The sequence below is a fragment of the Hemiscyllium ocellatum genome, chromosome 48, assembly GCF_020745735.1.
Source record: "Hemiscyllium ocellatum isolate sHemOce1 chromosome 48, sHemOce1.pat.X.cur, whole genome shotgun sequence".
In the NCBI taxonomy this organism is placed as follows: domain Eukaryota; kingdom Metazoa; phylum Chordata; class Chondrichthyes; order Orectolobiformes; family Hemiscylliidae; genus Hemiscyllium; species Hemiscyllium ocellatum.
The window spans coordinates 15051151-15064936 of record NC_083448.1 but is presented as its reverse complement, the minus strand read 5'-3'; the positions used below and the strand labels follow the sequence as shown (position 1 = coordinate 15064936).

General features: G+C 43.0%; 1 protein-coding gene across 1 annotated transcript in view; it reads left to right on the top strand.

Annotated features, from left to right (window-relative positions):
• Positions 1-13786, top strand: part of LOC132836909 (netrin receptor UNC5D-like) — a 225364-nt gene that overhangs the window by 49940 nt on the left and 161638 nt on the right. Inside the window, exon 3 of the mRNA XM_060856476.1 lies at positions 11950-12093. Within this exon, the coding sequence (XP_060712459.1) occupies positions 11950-12093 (144 nt within the window). The remainder of the gene's footprint in view (positions 1-11949; positions 12094-13786) is intronic.

Genomic DNA, 13786 nt, shown 5'->3' with positions numbered 1-13786 from the left:
ACACTTGCAGGAATCCGATTCACGAGAGAGGAAGAAAAGGACAACCAGCTCCCATTCCTAGACGTGATGGCACAGAGAACACCGAACGGAGAATTCAGCACGAAGGTATACAGAAAAGCCACACACACAGACCAAGTCCTGAACTATGAAAGCAACCACCCCAACACACACAAACGAAGTTGCATCAGGACACTATTCAAAAGGGACACAACTCATTGCACTACACCAGAATTGCAAAAAGAGGAAGAAGAACACCTATACAAGGTATTCACCAAAAACGATGCCCACGCAATTTCATCAACAGGTGCCTAAGGGAAAGACAACGGAACGAGGACATGCCGCAACCCAAAGGACTAGCCACACTACCATACATCAGGAGCATTTCCGAACTGACAGCCAGACTACTGCGACCACTAGGACTCATAACAGCATACAAACCAACAGCCACTCTCAGACAACAACTCACTAGGACAAAGGACCCGATACCCAGCATAAGCAAAACCAACGTAGTGTACAAAATGCCATGCAAGGACTGTCCAAAACACTACATAGGACAAACAGGAAGACAGCTAACAACCTGCATCCACGAACACCAACTAGCCACGAAACAACACGACCAGCTATCCTTAGTAGCCACACACACAGACAACAAACAACGTGAATTCGACTGGGACAACACTACAATTATAGCGCAAGCCAAACAGAGAACAGCCAGGGAATTCCTAGAGGCATGGCACTCATCCACAGATTCAATCAACAAATACATCGACCTGAACCCAATATACCGGCCATTGCAGCGGACAGCAACTGACAACCGGAAGCGGCAGAGACAAGCCACTATAAATGCCGAAGGAAGCATGACAGAAGCGCTTCACAGGAGGCTCCCAAGCACTGAGGATGACACCTAGAAAGGGGACGAAACGTTTGCAACAAAAATTCCCAGCTGGGCGAACAGAACCACAATAGCCAATTCATGCTGATGAAGTGCGCGTTATAGCCGAATGACCTGTACAATAATAAGCAGTCTGGTTATAGTCTCAGATGATCCAGAAGATGGATAAAGCCCAGCTGCTGATGCACCAAAGCAGGAACAGTCTGAAAGGCCCTTCCAGCCTGTTCTGCCAGTCATTCAGATCTTGTCTGACCCTGTACTTCAACTCCACTTTCCTACCCTGTCTCCATATCAGCATCTCCAATTAGCCTTGTCTCAGTATCACATTTTACCAAATTTTGTTGATTCATGGAGAATTTGCTCTCTGCTAAAAGGTTGGCACATCACGGATAGAATTATTTGTCCAGTTCTTGGGTTTTGCACACGAGGCTGTCAGAATGTTCAAAGCCTTTTTGTACGATCTGAAATCCTGCAAGTTATTATTAAGATTCCTGGCAGCCACATTTTTATTTTCAGTTCGTATCGTACTGTTTTTTTCTCTGCTGACTGAAGTTTGCAGGAAAAGAAACACAGATTCCATTCATTTTGCACAGACATTAATACCACAGACCAGGATTTTCATCTTGGCAGAAGCTGATTCGGTATTTATTCTGAAATGATTCCTTCAGTTGCTTAAGATCTCTGTGCCAACGAGCTTGACACAGTTTGCAGCTGCTCAGTAAGCCTCCGGAATGGAATTCAGAAACATTTGAGGTGCAGGGTAATGATTTCAGATTTGCAGACATTTTTCATGCTGGGCGATAGGGAGAGGGGCAGCATTATGTGACTGTGGGAGAGGGTTTAAATAATTGCTGAAGAAGTGAGATTGCAGGAAAAGCTGTCTTAAATCTTGGTTACACTGTGTTCTAATTTCCAATCAGCAATTTAAATAGTTGGGAAAATCATACAAAGGGTGCGCTGTTCCAACTTTCTGATTCATTGCCTGGAATAGGAATGAAATAGGAATAAAAGGTTAAGTAACTGATTGGAAAAACCCTGTCAATTCTTGTTTAGCACACACGGAAATACAAGAGGTTTTACTGCCTCTTGGTAACAATAAGCCAGGCCTCACAATTCATTTGGAATCCCTTGAAGAGTGGATTGGTCAGGGTTCCAGTTAAAACATGTCTGTGTTATGAATGGATTAGAAAGGAATCCTGATGTACATTGTTGTGCAGGATGTGCAGACCCTTAATGCTCTCAGCTTTCCAGATCCCATCCCAGTTTGTTTTCACAATCTTTTATAGTCTTGCACCTCTGAAGTCATGTCTTTTCCATTAAGAGAAGCTGATAATTGGGTCATTAATGTGTGCCCTCCACATTTGTGCACCACATTGTCATTCCTCCTGACAAAGATGAAGTTTTTTGGAACCTTTCAATTTTGGCATTTCATTGATCTCCTCCCTCTGCTATTCCTTGCCTCAGATGATTAGCTTTTGCACAGCTCTTTATGAGGCGTATATGTAAGAAGAGCTGTTCACAAATTCAGACTATGTGATTGTAATTGCAATGAACAATGGTCATACAGTGTGAGTCATGTTTCTTGAGCTCACAGTGAGTGTGGTAAAAGCTCAGATTCTGCAGAAAGGAAGGTAAGTTAGAATTCTGTGGCTTATGTGGTAGCATTCTCCAGTGTTTGAGTCCCACTTTAGAGATTGCAATCAAAACTCAAGACTAGTGCTCCATTCCAGTTGCTGGGCATTGTTTGTAAACCTCTCCACAGTTTCACCCCTCTCTGAAATTAGCACTAGCCCTACACAAGATTGAGATCTCAGTTTTCCTCTAATTCTGGTTTCATATGCATTTCATGCGCCACCATTGCTGACTATGATTTGTTTCCCTGGTGTAAACTCTGGAATTCTTTCCCACTGTCTTTTTTTAACCTCTTCGCCTCACTTTCTGCTTTGTCGATTGTTATGGACCAGACCAGACTGGCTCAAAATATTTTAAAGGCCGGTGTTAAGTGAATATTTCAGGAGTGATGCAGCTGGTCAAACCATGTGGTTATGGTAGGGGATTTTAACTTTCCAAATGTAGCCTGGCACTGCCATAATATAAAGGGTTTAGGTGGAGAGGAATTTATTAAGTGTGTACAATAAAGTTTTCTGATTCAGTGTGTGGATGTACCTACTAGACAAGGTCCAAAGATGTGCAGGTCAGGTGAATTGGCCATGCTAAATTGCCCATAGCATTAGGTACATTAGTCAGAGGGAAATGGGTCTGGGTGTGTTACTCTTCAGAGGGTCGGTGTGGACTTGTTGGGCCGAAGGGTCAGTTTCCACACTGTAGGGAATCTAATCTAAGAAAAAACTTAACCTACTGTTGGAAAATAAGGCAGGGCAGATGACTGAGGTGTCAGTGGCGGAGCACTTTGGGGCCAGCGACCATAATTCTATTAGTTTTAAAATAGTGATGGAAAAGGATAGACCAGATCTAAATTGGAGAAAGGCCAATTTTGATGGTATTAGGCAAGAACTTTCAAAAGCTGATTGGAGGTAAATGTTCACAGGTAAAGGGACAGCTGGAAAATAGGAATCCTTCAGAAATGAGGTAATGAGAGTCCAGAGAATTATATTCCTGTTTGGATGAAAGGAAAGGCTAGTAAGTATAGGGAATGCTGGATGACTAAAGAAATTGAGGGTTTGGTTAAGAAAACAAAGGAAGCATATGTCAGGTATAGACAGGATAGATTGAGCGAATCCTTCAAAGATATAAAGGCAGTAGGAGTATACTTAAGAGGGAAATCGGGAGGGCCAAAAAGGAGATATGAGATAGCTTTTGCATTTGGAGTTAAGGAGAATCCAAAGGGTTTTTCCAAATACATTAAGGACAAAAGGGTAATTAGGGAGAGAATAGGGCCCCTCAAAGATCAGCAAGGCGGCCTTTGTGTGGAGCTGCAGGAGATGGGGGAGATACTAAATGAGTATTTTGCATCAGTATTTACTGTGGAAAAGGACATGAAAGATACAGAATGTAGGGAAATAGATGGTGACATCTTGAAAAATGTCCATATTACAGAGGAGCAAGTGCTGGATGTCTTGGAGCGCATAAAAGTGAATAAATCCCCAGGACCTGATCAGGTGTACCTTAGAACACTGTGGGATGCTAGAGAAGTGATTGCTGGGCCTCTTACTGAAATATTTGTGTCATCAATAGTCACAGGTGAGGTGCCAGAAGACTGGAAGTTGGCTAACGTTCCACTGTTTAAGAAAGGCGGTAAGGTCAAGCCAGGAAACTGTAGACCAGTGAGCCTGACATCAGTGGTGGGCAAGTTGTTGGAGGGAATCCTGAGGGACAGGATGTACATGTATTTGGCAAAGCAAGGACTGATTAGAGATCGCCACCATGGTTTTGTGCGTGGGAAATCATGTCTCACAAACTTGACTGTGTTTTTTGAAGAAGTAACAAAGAGGATTGATGAGGGCAGAGCAGTAGATGTGATTCGATATGGACTTCAGTGAGGCATTCAACAAGATTCCCCATGGGAGACTGATTAGCAAGGTTAAATCTCATGGAACACAGGGAGAACTAGCAATTTGGTTACAGAACTGGTTCAAAGCTAGAAAACAGAGGTGCTGGAGGGTTGTTTTTCAGACTGGAGGCCTGTCACCAGTGGAGTGCCTTAATGATCGGTGGTGGGTCGTCTACTTTTCATCAACTATATAAATGATTTGGATGTGAACATAAGAAGAATAGTTAGTAAGTTTGCAGATGACACCAAAATTGGAGGTATAGTGGATAGTGAGTCGTAGATGTGGCCTGGTCATAGTGTGTCAAGGTTCAAAGTATTGAGCTACATAGCAATTCCAGGCATTATTTTTGCAATCATAGGCAGACAATTTGTGAAGTTCCACTATTAATCTCTGTGTGGATGTGAAGCTGGGTGAGGGTGGAATCCCATATTGGACTCGATTTGCTTCCAGTGACACCTCCGACTCATATAAGGGATGAAATCTGTCCACAATAAACAGTAGACTAACTGATTCATTCTGGATGTAGGTTTGCTCGTTGAGCTGGAAGGTTCATTTTCAGATGTTTCATCACCATACTAGGTAACATCTTCAGTGAGCCTCTGGACGGAGGTTTTGTCGGGAAGCTCACTGAAGATGTTACTTAGTATGGTGATGAAACATCTGAAAATGAACCTTCCAGCGCAGCGAGCAAACCTACATCCAGAAACTCAACCTGAGCTGCAAATCTTCTCAAAACTCATTGACTGATTCATTGTTACAAAACACAAAAGATAGTATTCACCTTCAATTTGCAAAGAGTGGACCCCAAACAGAAATCAGGGCAAGCAGGACAGAGAGAACAAGTTTATTGCACTCCTTAGACAGTGAACAACCTTCAATAGGTTGATACTTCGACAAAATTATTTTAAGCATGCAATCCTTTCACTGAAGAGAGTGGAATTATAATAAGAGATTTATATTTTTCTAACAAAGATGCACATTGTGCAATTTTATACAGAATTCATTACATTGTTCAAATTCTTCCCTGCATAATTAATGATTATGTTTTGACAAATTGTAGTTTTGCACTAATTATGTGGCAGATGTTTCTTCACTGCTACATCTAGAGGAAGATGTGGAGGCCACTGACAGTAACACTAATTGTAATTTTATGCTAAAACATTGAAACACAATTTAACTTTCATGTTAAATTACCTCTGTTACTATGAATAACTGGACAGTGAAGTGAGTTGCGTGTACCACACTAAATAGGAGTGCCAATTAGAATTGTGTGATGAAATGCCGTATTTCTTTTCAAGATGATAAATTATTGCCATCAGTAACTTTATCCCTGGCTGCAGCGTGTAGGAGAAAAGAATAGAAATTCTGTGCATTTCTTTGTTACTCTGCGTACCTCTGATTCACTTTTATTCAGATTTTGTAATATGAGACTTTGACTCATTTTGGATAGAATTTCTGTTTCTTGACCTGGTGTTGGTAACGTTGACCAAAACAGGTTCAGAATTGAAAAAATGTGCTGCTGGAAAAACACAGCAGGCCAGGCAGCATTCGAGGAGCAGGAGAATCGACATTTCGGGCATAAGCCCTTTTTCAGGAATGAGGCTGGTGTGCCAAGCGGGCTGAGATAAAAGGTGGGGGGGGGAGGGAATTTGGGGGAGGGGCACTGGGAATACGATAGGTGAAAGGAAGTGAGGGTGAGGGTGATAGGCCGGAGAGGGGATGGGGACAGAGAGGTCGTGAAGAAGATTGCAGGTCAAGAAGGTGGTGCTGAATCCTAGGGTTGGGACTGAGATAAGGTGGGGGGAGGGGAAATGAGGATGCTGGAGAAATCTGCATTCATCCCTTGTGATTGGGGGGTTCCTAGGCAGAAGATGAGGTACTCTTCCTCCAGGTGTTATGTGGCCAGTGTCTGGCGATGGAGGAGGCCAAGGACCTGCATGTCATTGGCGGAGTGGGAGGGGGAGTTAAAGTGTTGAGCGACGGGGTGGTTGGGTTGGTTGGTGCGGGTGTCCCAGAGGTGTTCCCTGAAACGTTCCACAAGTAGGCGGGCTGTCTCCCCAATGTAGAGGAGACCACATCAGGTGCAGCGGATACAGTAAATGATGTGTGTGGAGGTGCAGGTAATTTATGGCGGATATAGAAGGATCCATTGGAGCCTTGGAGAGAGGTGAGGGGGGAGATGTGGGCGCAAGTTTTGCACTTCTTGCGGTTGCAGGGGAAGGTGCCGGAAGTGGAGGTTGGGTTAGTGGGGGGTGTGGACCTGACAAGGGAGTCGCGGAGGGAGTTGTCTCTCCTGAATGCTGATAGGGTTTGAGAGGGAAATATATCCCTGGTGGTAGGGTCTGTCTGGAGGTGGCAGAAATGACGGAGGATGATACGATGTATCCGGAGGTTGATGGGGTGGAAGGTGAGGACCAGTGGGGTTCTGTCCTGGTGGCGATTGGAGGGGTGGGGTTCAAGGGCGGAGGTGCAGGAAGTGGAGGAGATGCAGTGGAGAGCGTCGTCGACCACGTCGGAGGGGAAATTGCGGTCTTTGAAGAAGGAGGCCATTTGAGTTGTTTGGTATTGGAATTGGTCCTCCTGGGAGCAGATGCGGCGGAGGCGGAGAAATTGGGCATATGGGATGGCATTTTTACAGGGGGCAGGGTGGGAGGAGGTGTAATGTAGGTAGTTGTGGGAATTGGTCGGTTTGTAGTAAATGTCCGTGTTGAGTCGGTCGCCCGAGATAGAAATGGAGAGGTCTAGGAAGGGGAGGGAGGAGTCTGAGACGGTCCAGGTAAATTTTGAGCTCGGGGTGGAAAGTGTTAGTAAAGTGGATGAACTGTTCAACCTCCTCGTGGGAGCACGAGGTAGCGCCAATACAATCATCGATGTAGCAGAGGAAAAGGTGGGCTGTTCTCAAAACAGGTTCACTCCTGTCAATGAGGTGATAAGCCAATGAAAGTAATTGAGAACCAGGTTCAGAGTACTGAAAACCTGCTGCCTGATGCAGGTCCAGTCAAAAGATGCGCTGGAGAGGGATGTCCCTCATGTTTTTGTATAGTGGCGGTCTGACTGCTTTTTGGATTGTTTATTTATTCCTTCACATTTTGAGAAAACTGTTGAGAGGGCACCTCGACGTTTTTAGTAACCTTTCAGTAGTTTACAAAAACAGAAACTGCTGGAAAAATCAGCAGGTTCAACAGCAGATGGAAGGAAAGCAGATTTGACATTTTGGGTCTGATAATGTTTCTTCGGAATTGAGTCTAGCTGGGAAAAGGTTGGTCTACATGCTGAAGATGGGGAGGAGTTAATGATAGCAGGTGATGGAGACCTGCAGAGAGAAAGAGAAGATTAGTTGGGCAATGGAATGGGTGGAAGTAGAATCAATAGCTCTCATTGAGGGTAATGAGTGGCTGAATGAAATGATTGAAAACAAAAATCTCAGCAGGTCAGGTTGCATCCGTGGAGAGAGAGCAAGCTAAACTTTTGAGTCGAGATGACTCTTCATCAGAGCTGGTCAGCTTGTTCTCCGTGGGTGTTGCCTGATCCACTGTGATTTGCAGCATTTTTTGTTTTCAGTACACATTCCAGCATCCGCAGTAATTTGTTCCTGAACTTATAGAACTCGATATTAAGTCTGAAAGGCTGTAAGGTCTCCAAGCATAAAATGACTTGCTGATCTTAAGCTCTGAGCAATTTACTTTTGTTGCTGTTCCCCTCCAGTTGGATGACCTCTGACCCAGCTTTGAGGACCTACTTTGTGAACACCGCCTGTCGCTACTACTGATTGGATGGTTTAGTGAGGTCCTCGGTTCGGCCCCACTGGTGTCAGACAAGGCCCTGGCGGAGCAAAAAAAAAGTGGTGGCACGGTGGCTCAGTGATTAGCACTGCTGCCTCACAGCGCCAGAGACCCGGTTCAATTTCCGCCTCAGGCGACTGACTGTGTGGAGTTTGCACATTCTCCCCGTGTCTGCGTGGGTTTCCTCCGGGTGCTCCGGCTTCCTCCCACAGTCCAAAGATGTGCGGGTCAGGTGAATTGGCCATGCTAAATTGCCCGTAGTGTTAGGTGAAGGGGTAAATGTAGGGGTATGGGTGGGTTGCTCTTCGGCGGGTCGGTGTGGATTTGTTGGGTCGAAGGTCCTGTTTCCACACTGTAAGTAATCTAATCTACTTGCCACCCTTAGTTGCTCATGGAAACCTGTCCCCATGCCATTAAGGGAATTGTCTCTGTGAAAACCTGAAGGCAGTAACTGGTGCTTAATGAGGGCTAGGTTCAGACATGAAAACAATTTTGACACCGCATTCTGCTGCAAAGTGTAAATTTAGCCATCAATCTCTGTTGCTCAGGATATAATTCATGGACTCACATTGTCAGTTTAATATCTCTGTGACGAATATCATTGCTCTATCTTTCTCTTTATATATTTTGTTACCAGTTTCTTTATTGAACCATTTCAGATCCAGAGGCGACATGGTAAGAATATTTCCCCTTGTAGTGGATTCCAGAACTGGGGGTCACAACATATAAATGAGAGAGCCACCACTTACGACTGAGACAAATGGAATTTTTTTTTGTCTTATGATAGTTAGTCCAGGAAATTGTCTTTCCTGGAGAGCAGTGGAGGGCGGATCTTTGAGTATATTTAATGCTGAGTTAGAGAGATATTTGATTCATGGATAGTCAGGGCAATAGTGGCCAGTCAGAGAAGAGGTGTTGAGACCACCATCAAATCAGCCATGATCTTAATGGATGGTGAGCAGGCACATGGGGCTGAATGCCTTATTTCTGCCCCTAATTTTTGTGTTCATGTATTCCTGCTCCCCCTCTCTCGGTCTGTGGGTAGCCAGCATAGGTTTAACCTGTCTCTCTTTGTGTTTCCAAAAGTGTGTCTTTCTATCATTGATTTCCATCTTCCTCACATCATCTTTCCTTCTGTATTTTCCACTTTTTTCCCCACTCACGCTTTTGTGAAAATTTGAAAGTCAGCGCTTACATCTCCCAGAGTAGAAAGACAGTTTCATCCCTCAGAAATACAGAAATGCTGGAGTTCTGGTCAATATTGCACAGTGTAGTGTATTTTGGAGGAATGAACAGTCCTTTTGAAATGAACTAAAAGCAGGAACAGGGCAAGTTGCCCTCCCATATCCAAGCTTGGAGTTTGAAATCTATTGCAATGTACATTTCTCCTCCACAATGAAACCCAGAAATGCTGTTAATGTGTTGCTCTGCTGTCAATGAGATAACAGGTACTCATGTCTTTAACATGTAAGCCACGAACTGGTAACATTCCATGATTAGAGGTTTCGTCAACACAACGTTACATTTGCTCAAAAATTGGAACCGTGTCCAAATTGTCACACTTTGGAAATGGATAGCGTGCTGATTGAGAACTAAACAATAAAACACATTCTGGAGGCCCACACGATCCACAGCTGAGATAAAATAGCTGGGTGCCAAGATCATAATTTGGTCAGGGACTCACATTGGAATGTTTGCAATCCGAAAGGGTTCCAGAATTTACTCACACTGAGTAAAATATAGTTGGTCTAACAAAACCCTGTTGAAGTTTTGCACGAGAAGGATGGAGGATAGTGATGTGAACAGAGGGAAGTGCTGCATCACAGTTCCTGCCTATAAATGTGCAGCATGGAAGCTGCCTAGTTCAGAATGCTTTCAAGGTGAAGTCATGTCAAAACAGTGTTATGGATTAGGCCAGACCTCCTCAAAATATTTTAAGAAAGTAGCCCAGCCCCTGAGTTTTTCTTATTTTAAAGGTAGATGTGAGGCGCATATTCCAGGTGTGATGCAGTTGGTCAAACTACTCGGCTTTAAGCAAAACAGATTTTATGTAAACACTACAGTTGAAGGACGAACAAAAGAACATGGAATTTAGGATAACTTAACTATTGGAAAACTCAACTGACCCACCACAGCAACTTAAGGAGCTGTTTCAATTCAGTAACATCCCATAAACACACCCTTTGGCAAAAAGATAAATTGAAATACAGATTCTTACCGGCAGGAGGGAACAAGTTCCAAAGAGATTTCAGAGAGAAAGACAGTCAGGAATCATCTGCTGAAGATTTGTGATCTTCTCTGGACACCTTGTGACTGCCACAGCTCAACCAAACTAGAAAAAGCCTGAACTGAGGGAACTGGCCAATCTGCAATTTTTAAACAAGACACATCAGGCCCTCTGCCTTTACGACCTCTCTTGAAAGAAAAAAGGATAAAATAATCTCTTTAAAGTGATAGCATTGTCACAACGGAGTGTGAGAATAATGGCCTGTTGTCCCGAATGAAGAGCTTTTTGAACCTTGAAATTATCTCAGTTTTCTCAATATTTCTGGGCACCTCTTTTGCTAAGGTACCTTTGCATTTGGTTGAAATCCTAATGGTGACAAAGGAGCTAATCAGTAACACCCCATGCATACATTAGTAATTCTGAGGTCAAAAATGCATCAGTGATCACCAAGTATTTCAAGGAATTGTCTAATTCACTGGCAGAGACTGAGCCCAATTTCTTGGACTGCATAAGGACATGAGAGATGAGATTTGGTCACTGAATTGCAGGAAGGAGATGATTTCACCAGAAAGGGGATAGAGGACACTTTTGAGGGATATTGCCAGAATTGAGAATTTTAGCACTGGGGAGAAATTGGACAGGCCGGTATTGTTTACTTTGTAGCAGTCAAGGCGAAAGGGAGATTTAATTGAGATGTGTAATTATGAGGGGCCTAGACAGAATACTTAGGAAGGAATTATTGTGATAAGTGTAGAGTAATATACACTAAAAGATAATTGAGATACACAGTGCAAGATAACACTTTTAGTCAGGGCATTATTTTAGTTAATCACATTGCATAAAACTCATCCCCACTGATTGCAAACACCTCCATATGTTTGACACCAATTCTGACCCAATTAACCCCAAAATAATATATCAATTACCTGTTTGCTTATTCCGTTTGGCATCCCTTAAGACTACATGAGATGCTAACTGAGAAGTCAGTAATCAGATGACAGAGACTTAAAACAGTTGGGAAAAGGATTAGAGGGGAATTGAACAGTAATTTTCTTGCTCACCAGCTGGAAGGCTGGTCGAGTCAGAAATCTCACCACATTTCCACGAACATTTGGACATGTGTTTGAAGCCCCACAATTGACAGTTTGATTGACCAACAGCAGAAAGCTGGTGGTTGTTTGGATGACTTTTTTCCTGCTGGTAATGACATACTGGGTCAACTTGCCTCCTTCTGTGCCTTACATTTTCAAGGTTTGTCTGTTGCAAAACTATGCAGATGCTGTAAATCTGAAATAAAAAGAGAAAATACTCGAAATATTGTGTGGTTCAGGTGGTATCTATAGAGAGAGAATCACAATTAATGTTACAGTTTGACAAATGTGAAACCAATGACCTGAACGATTAATACACTTTCACTCTGCACAAATATTGCCTGACCTGCTGTGTACTTGCAGCATTGTCTGATTTTATTTTGCATAAATGGATTGGTCAGTTCACTTTCAATGACACTGTACTTGTTTTCTTCTTCTTTTGGAGGCCTGAGTGTTCGGGAGGTCCTCATCAATGTTTCTCGGCAGCAAGTGGAAGATTTTCACGGTCCAGAGGATTACTGGTGTCTTTGCGTAGCTTGGAGTCAACAGGGAACAACGAAAAGCAGAAAAGCTACGGTCCGAATTGCGTGTAAGTAAAATAAAAATAGTAATTACTGATGACCAAATGTTTCACTTCAGCAACACATGCACAGACACAGAAAGATTGAACTTCACTGCTAACCCATTGTTATGCAGGCCATCTAGGTCTGCCTGCTGTAGGGTAGGTAGTCCATCAAACTGTGATTCTCCCTGAATAATTCCACACTGTGGATATGTGAATTACAGAGTATGAGTAACCACCATCTGCAGCATTAGACTACAGGCGCTGAATAATGCATAGGCCAGTTTTTTGCACTTTGACAGACTTGTAATGACTTGCACTCCAGAATAAGTATTTGAAGAGATAAATGCCAGCCTGAAATGAGATGGAAGATTTCCCTTCTGTGCTTGGTTCAGTGCAATAAAGAGCGTGCTTTGTATAATATCGATATTTCAAACTAGATTCCTGGTAGTGGGTGAAATTCATCTTTATGGGTGGACGATTCAAGTCAGTTGGCAGCCATTTGTGAGCCAGTTTTACCTCTGTTTTAATTCTCTTTTCCATTGACCTGATGTCACGAAGAATTGGGCAGACTATTTTTAAAAAAAACAGTTATGCTGACTCCTTTCCTTTGCCCCATTTTCAAAATAAAATGACCGCAGGAGTGAAATACTTTCATCGCCCCATACCCCAGGTCGGCAGAAAGTCAGGATTCAGTACAGGTCCACTCAGCAAGCATTTATTTCCTTCTTCACTCCTCAGTGATTTTTGACTTGAACACATCTTAGTTCTGCAGACAAATATTGCAAATTTTTCTTCACAATGGCGGAACAGTTTATCTTGATGCCCCCGACACAGTAATTAGGAAGTTGGAGCATTTTGGAATTTATAAGGGTTCTCCAGAAGTGATGTTAGGATTTGCAGTTGGTCCATGGAAATAGCTAGTATTTGCCCGGAGTCCTCAGATGGTGATGGTCTCTGTTGGGATTGCCTTAGATTGTGCAAGTGCTCACAGGGGTCTTTGGAAATGTGCCAGTTTTTTTGTCAGGTACTCTGTGTTAATGTTGCAGGGAGAAATATCGAAGAGGAGTCTTGATCACTATGCTTAGCAGTAAAAGTAACCTTTATTCAGAGCTCTTCAACCACACATGTGGGAGAGGCCAGGGACTGCTCCCTGGCTTTCATGTGGGGTCTAGCTTCCCTTTTGATTATGGTTCAGATTGGAGGACAGGTCAGTGACACTGTGGCTTCCCCAGCTGAAGGCAGTAGTTTTATACACTTCACATTGCCATAATTGCTTGCAACTTTGCTGCCATTGTTCTATCCCACTGATCTATACATCCAATCCTGTAAAATGCCCGAAAAATGATGGACACTCTTACGGATAGCTCTAGTTTCACCATGTTCTCATGATGTTTCCCAGACATGATTCTTGGGATCATATATTTCATTAATTTACATTCCCATGTTAATGGTTCTACTCTTTATCAGACCTTTGCCAGACTAGCTGATCTCTAAGGACTGTGGGAATTCTGTCATTCATTGTATTCCTTGCTATCCCTATCAAAATCTGTTACTCATCTTATATTTCCGACCATCTTAACCGTGGGAGAAACAAAAAGATGCTAATTATGACTAATTGCTGTAAAATTCATAATATCATTTTTAATATAAAGTTAGTGTTTTAAAATGTTTTTTGGTTATACCTCATGTTGGAATTCTTTACCCAATGAATTGTGAG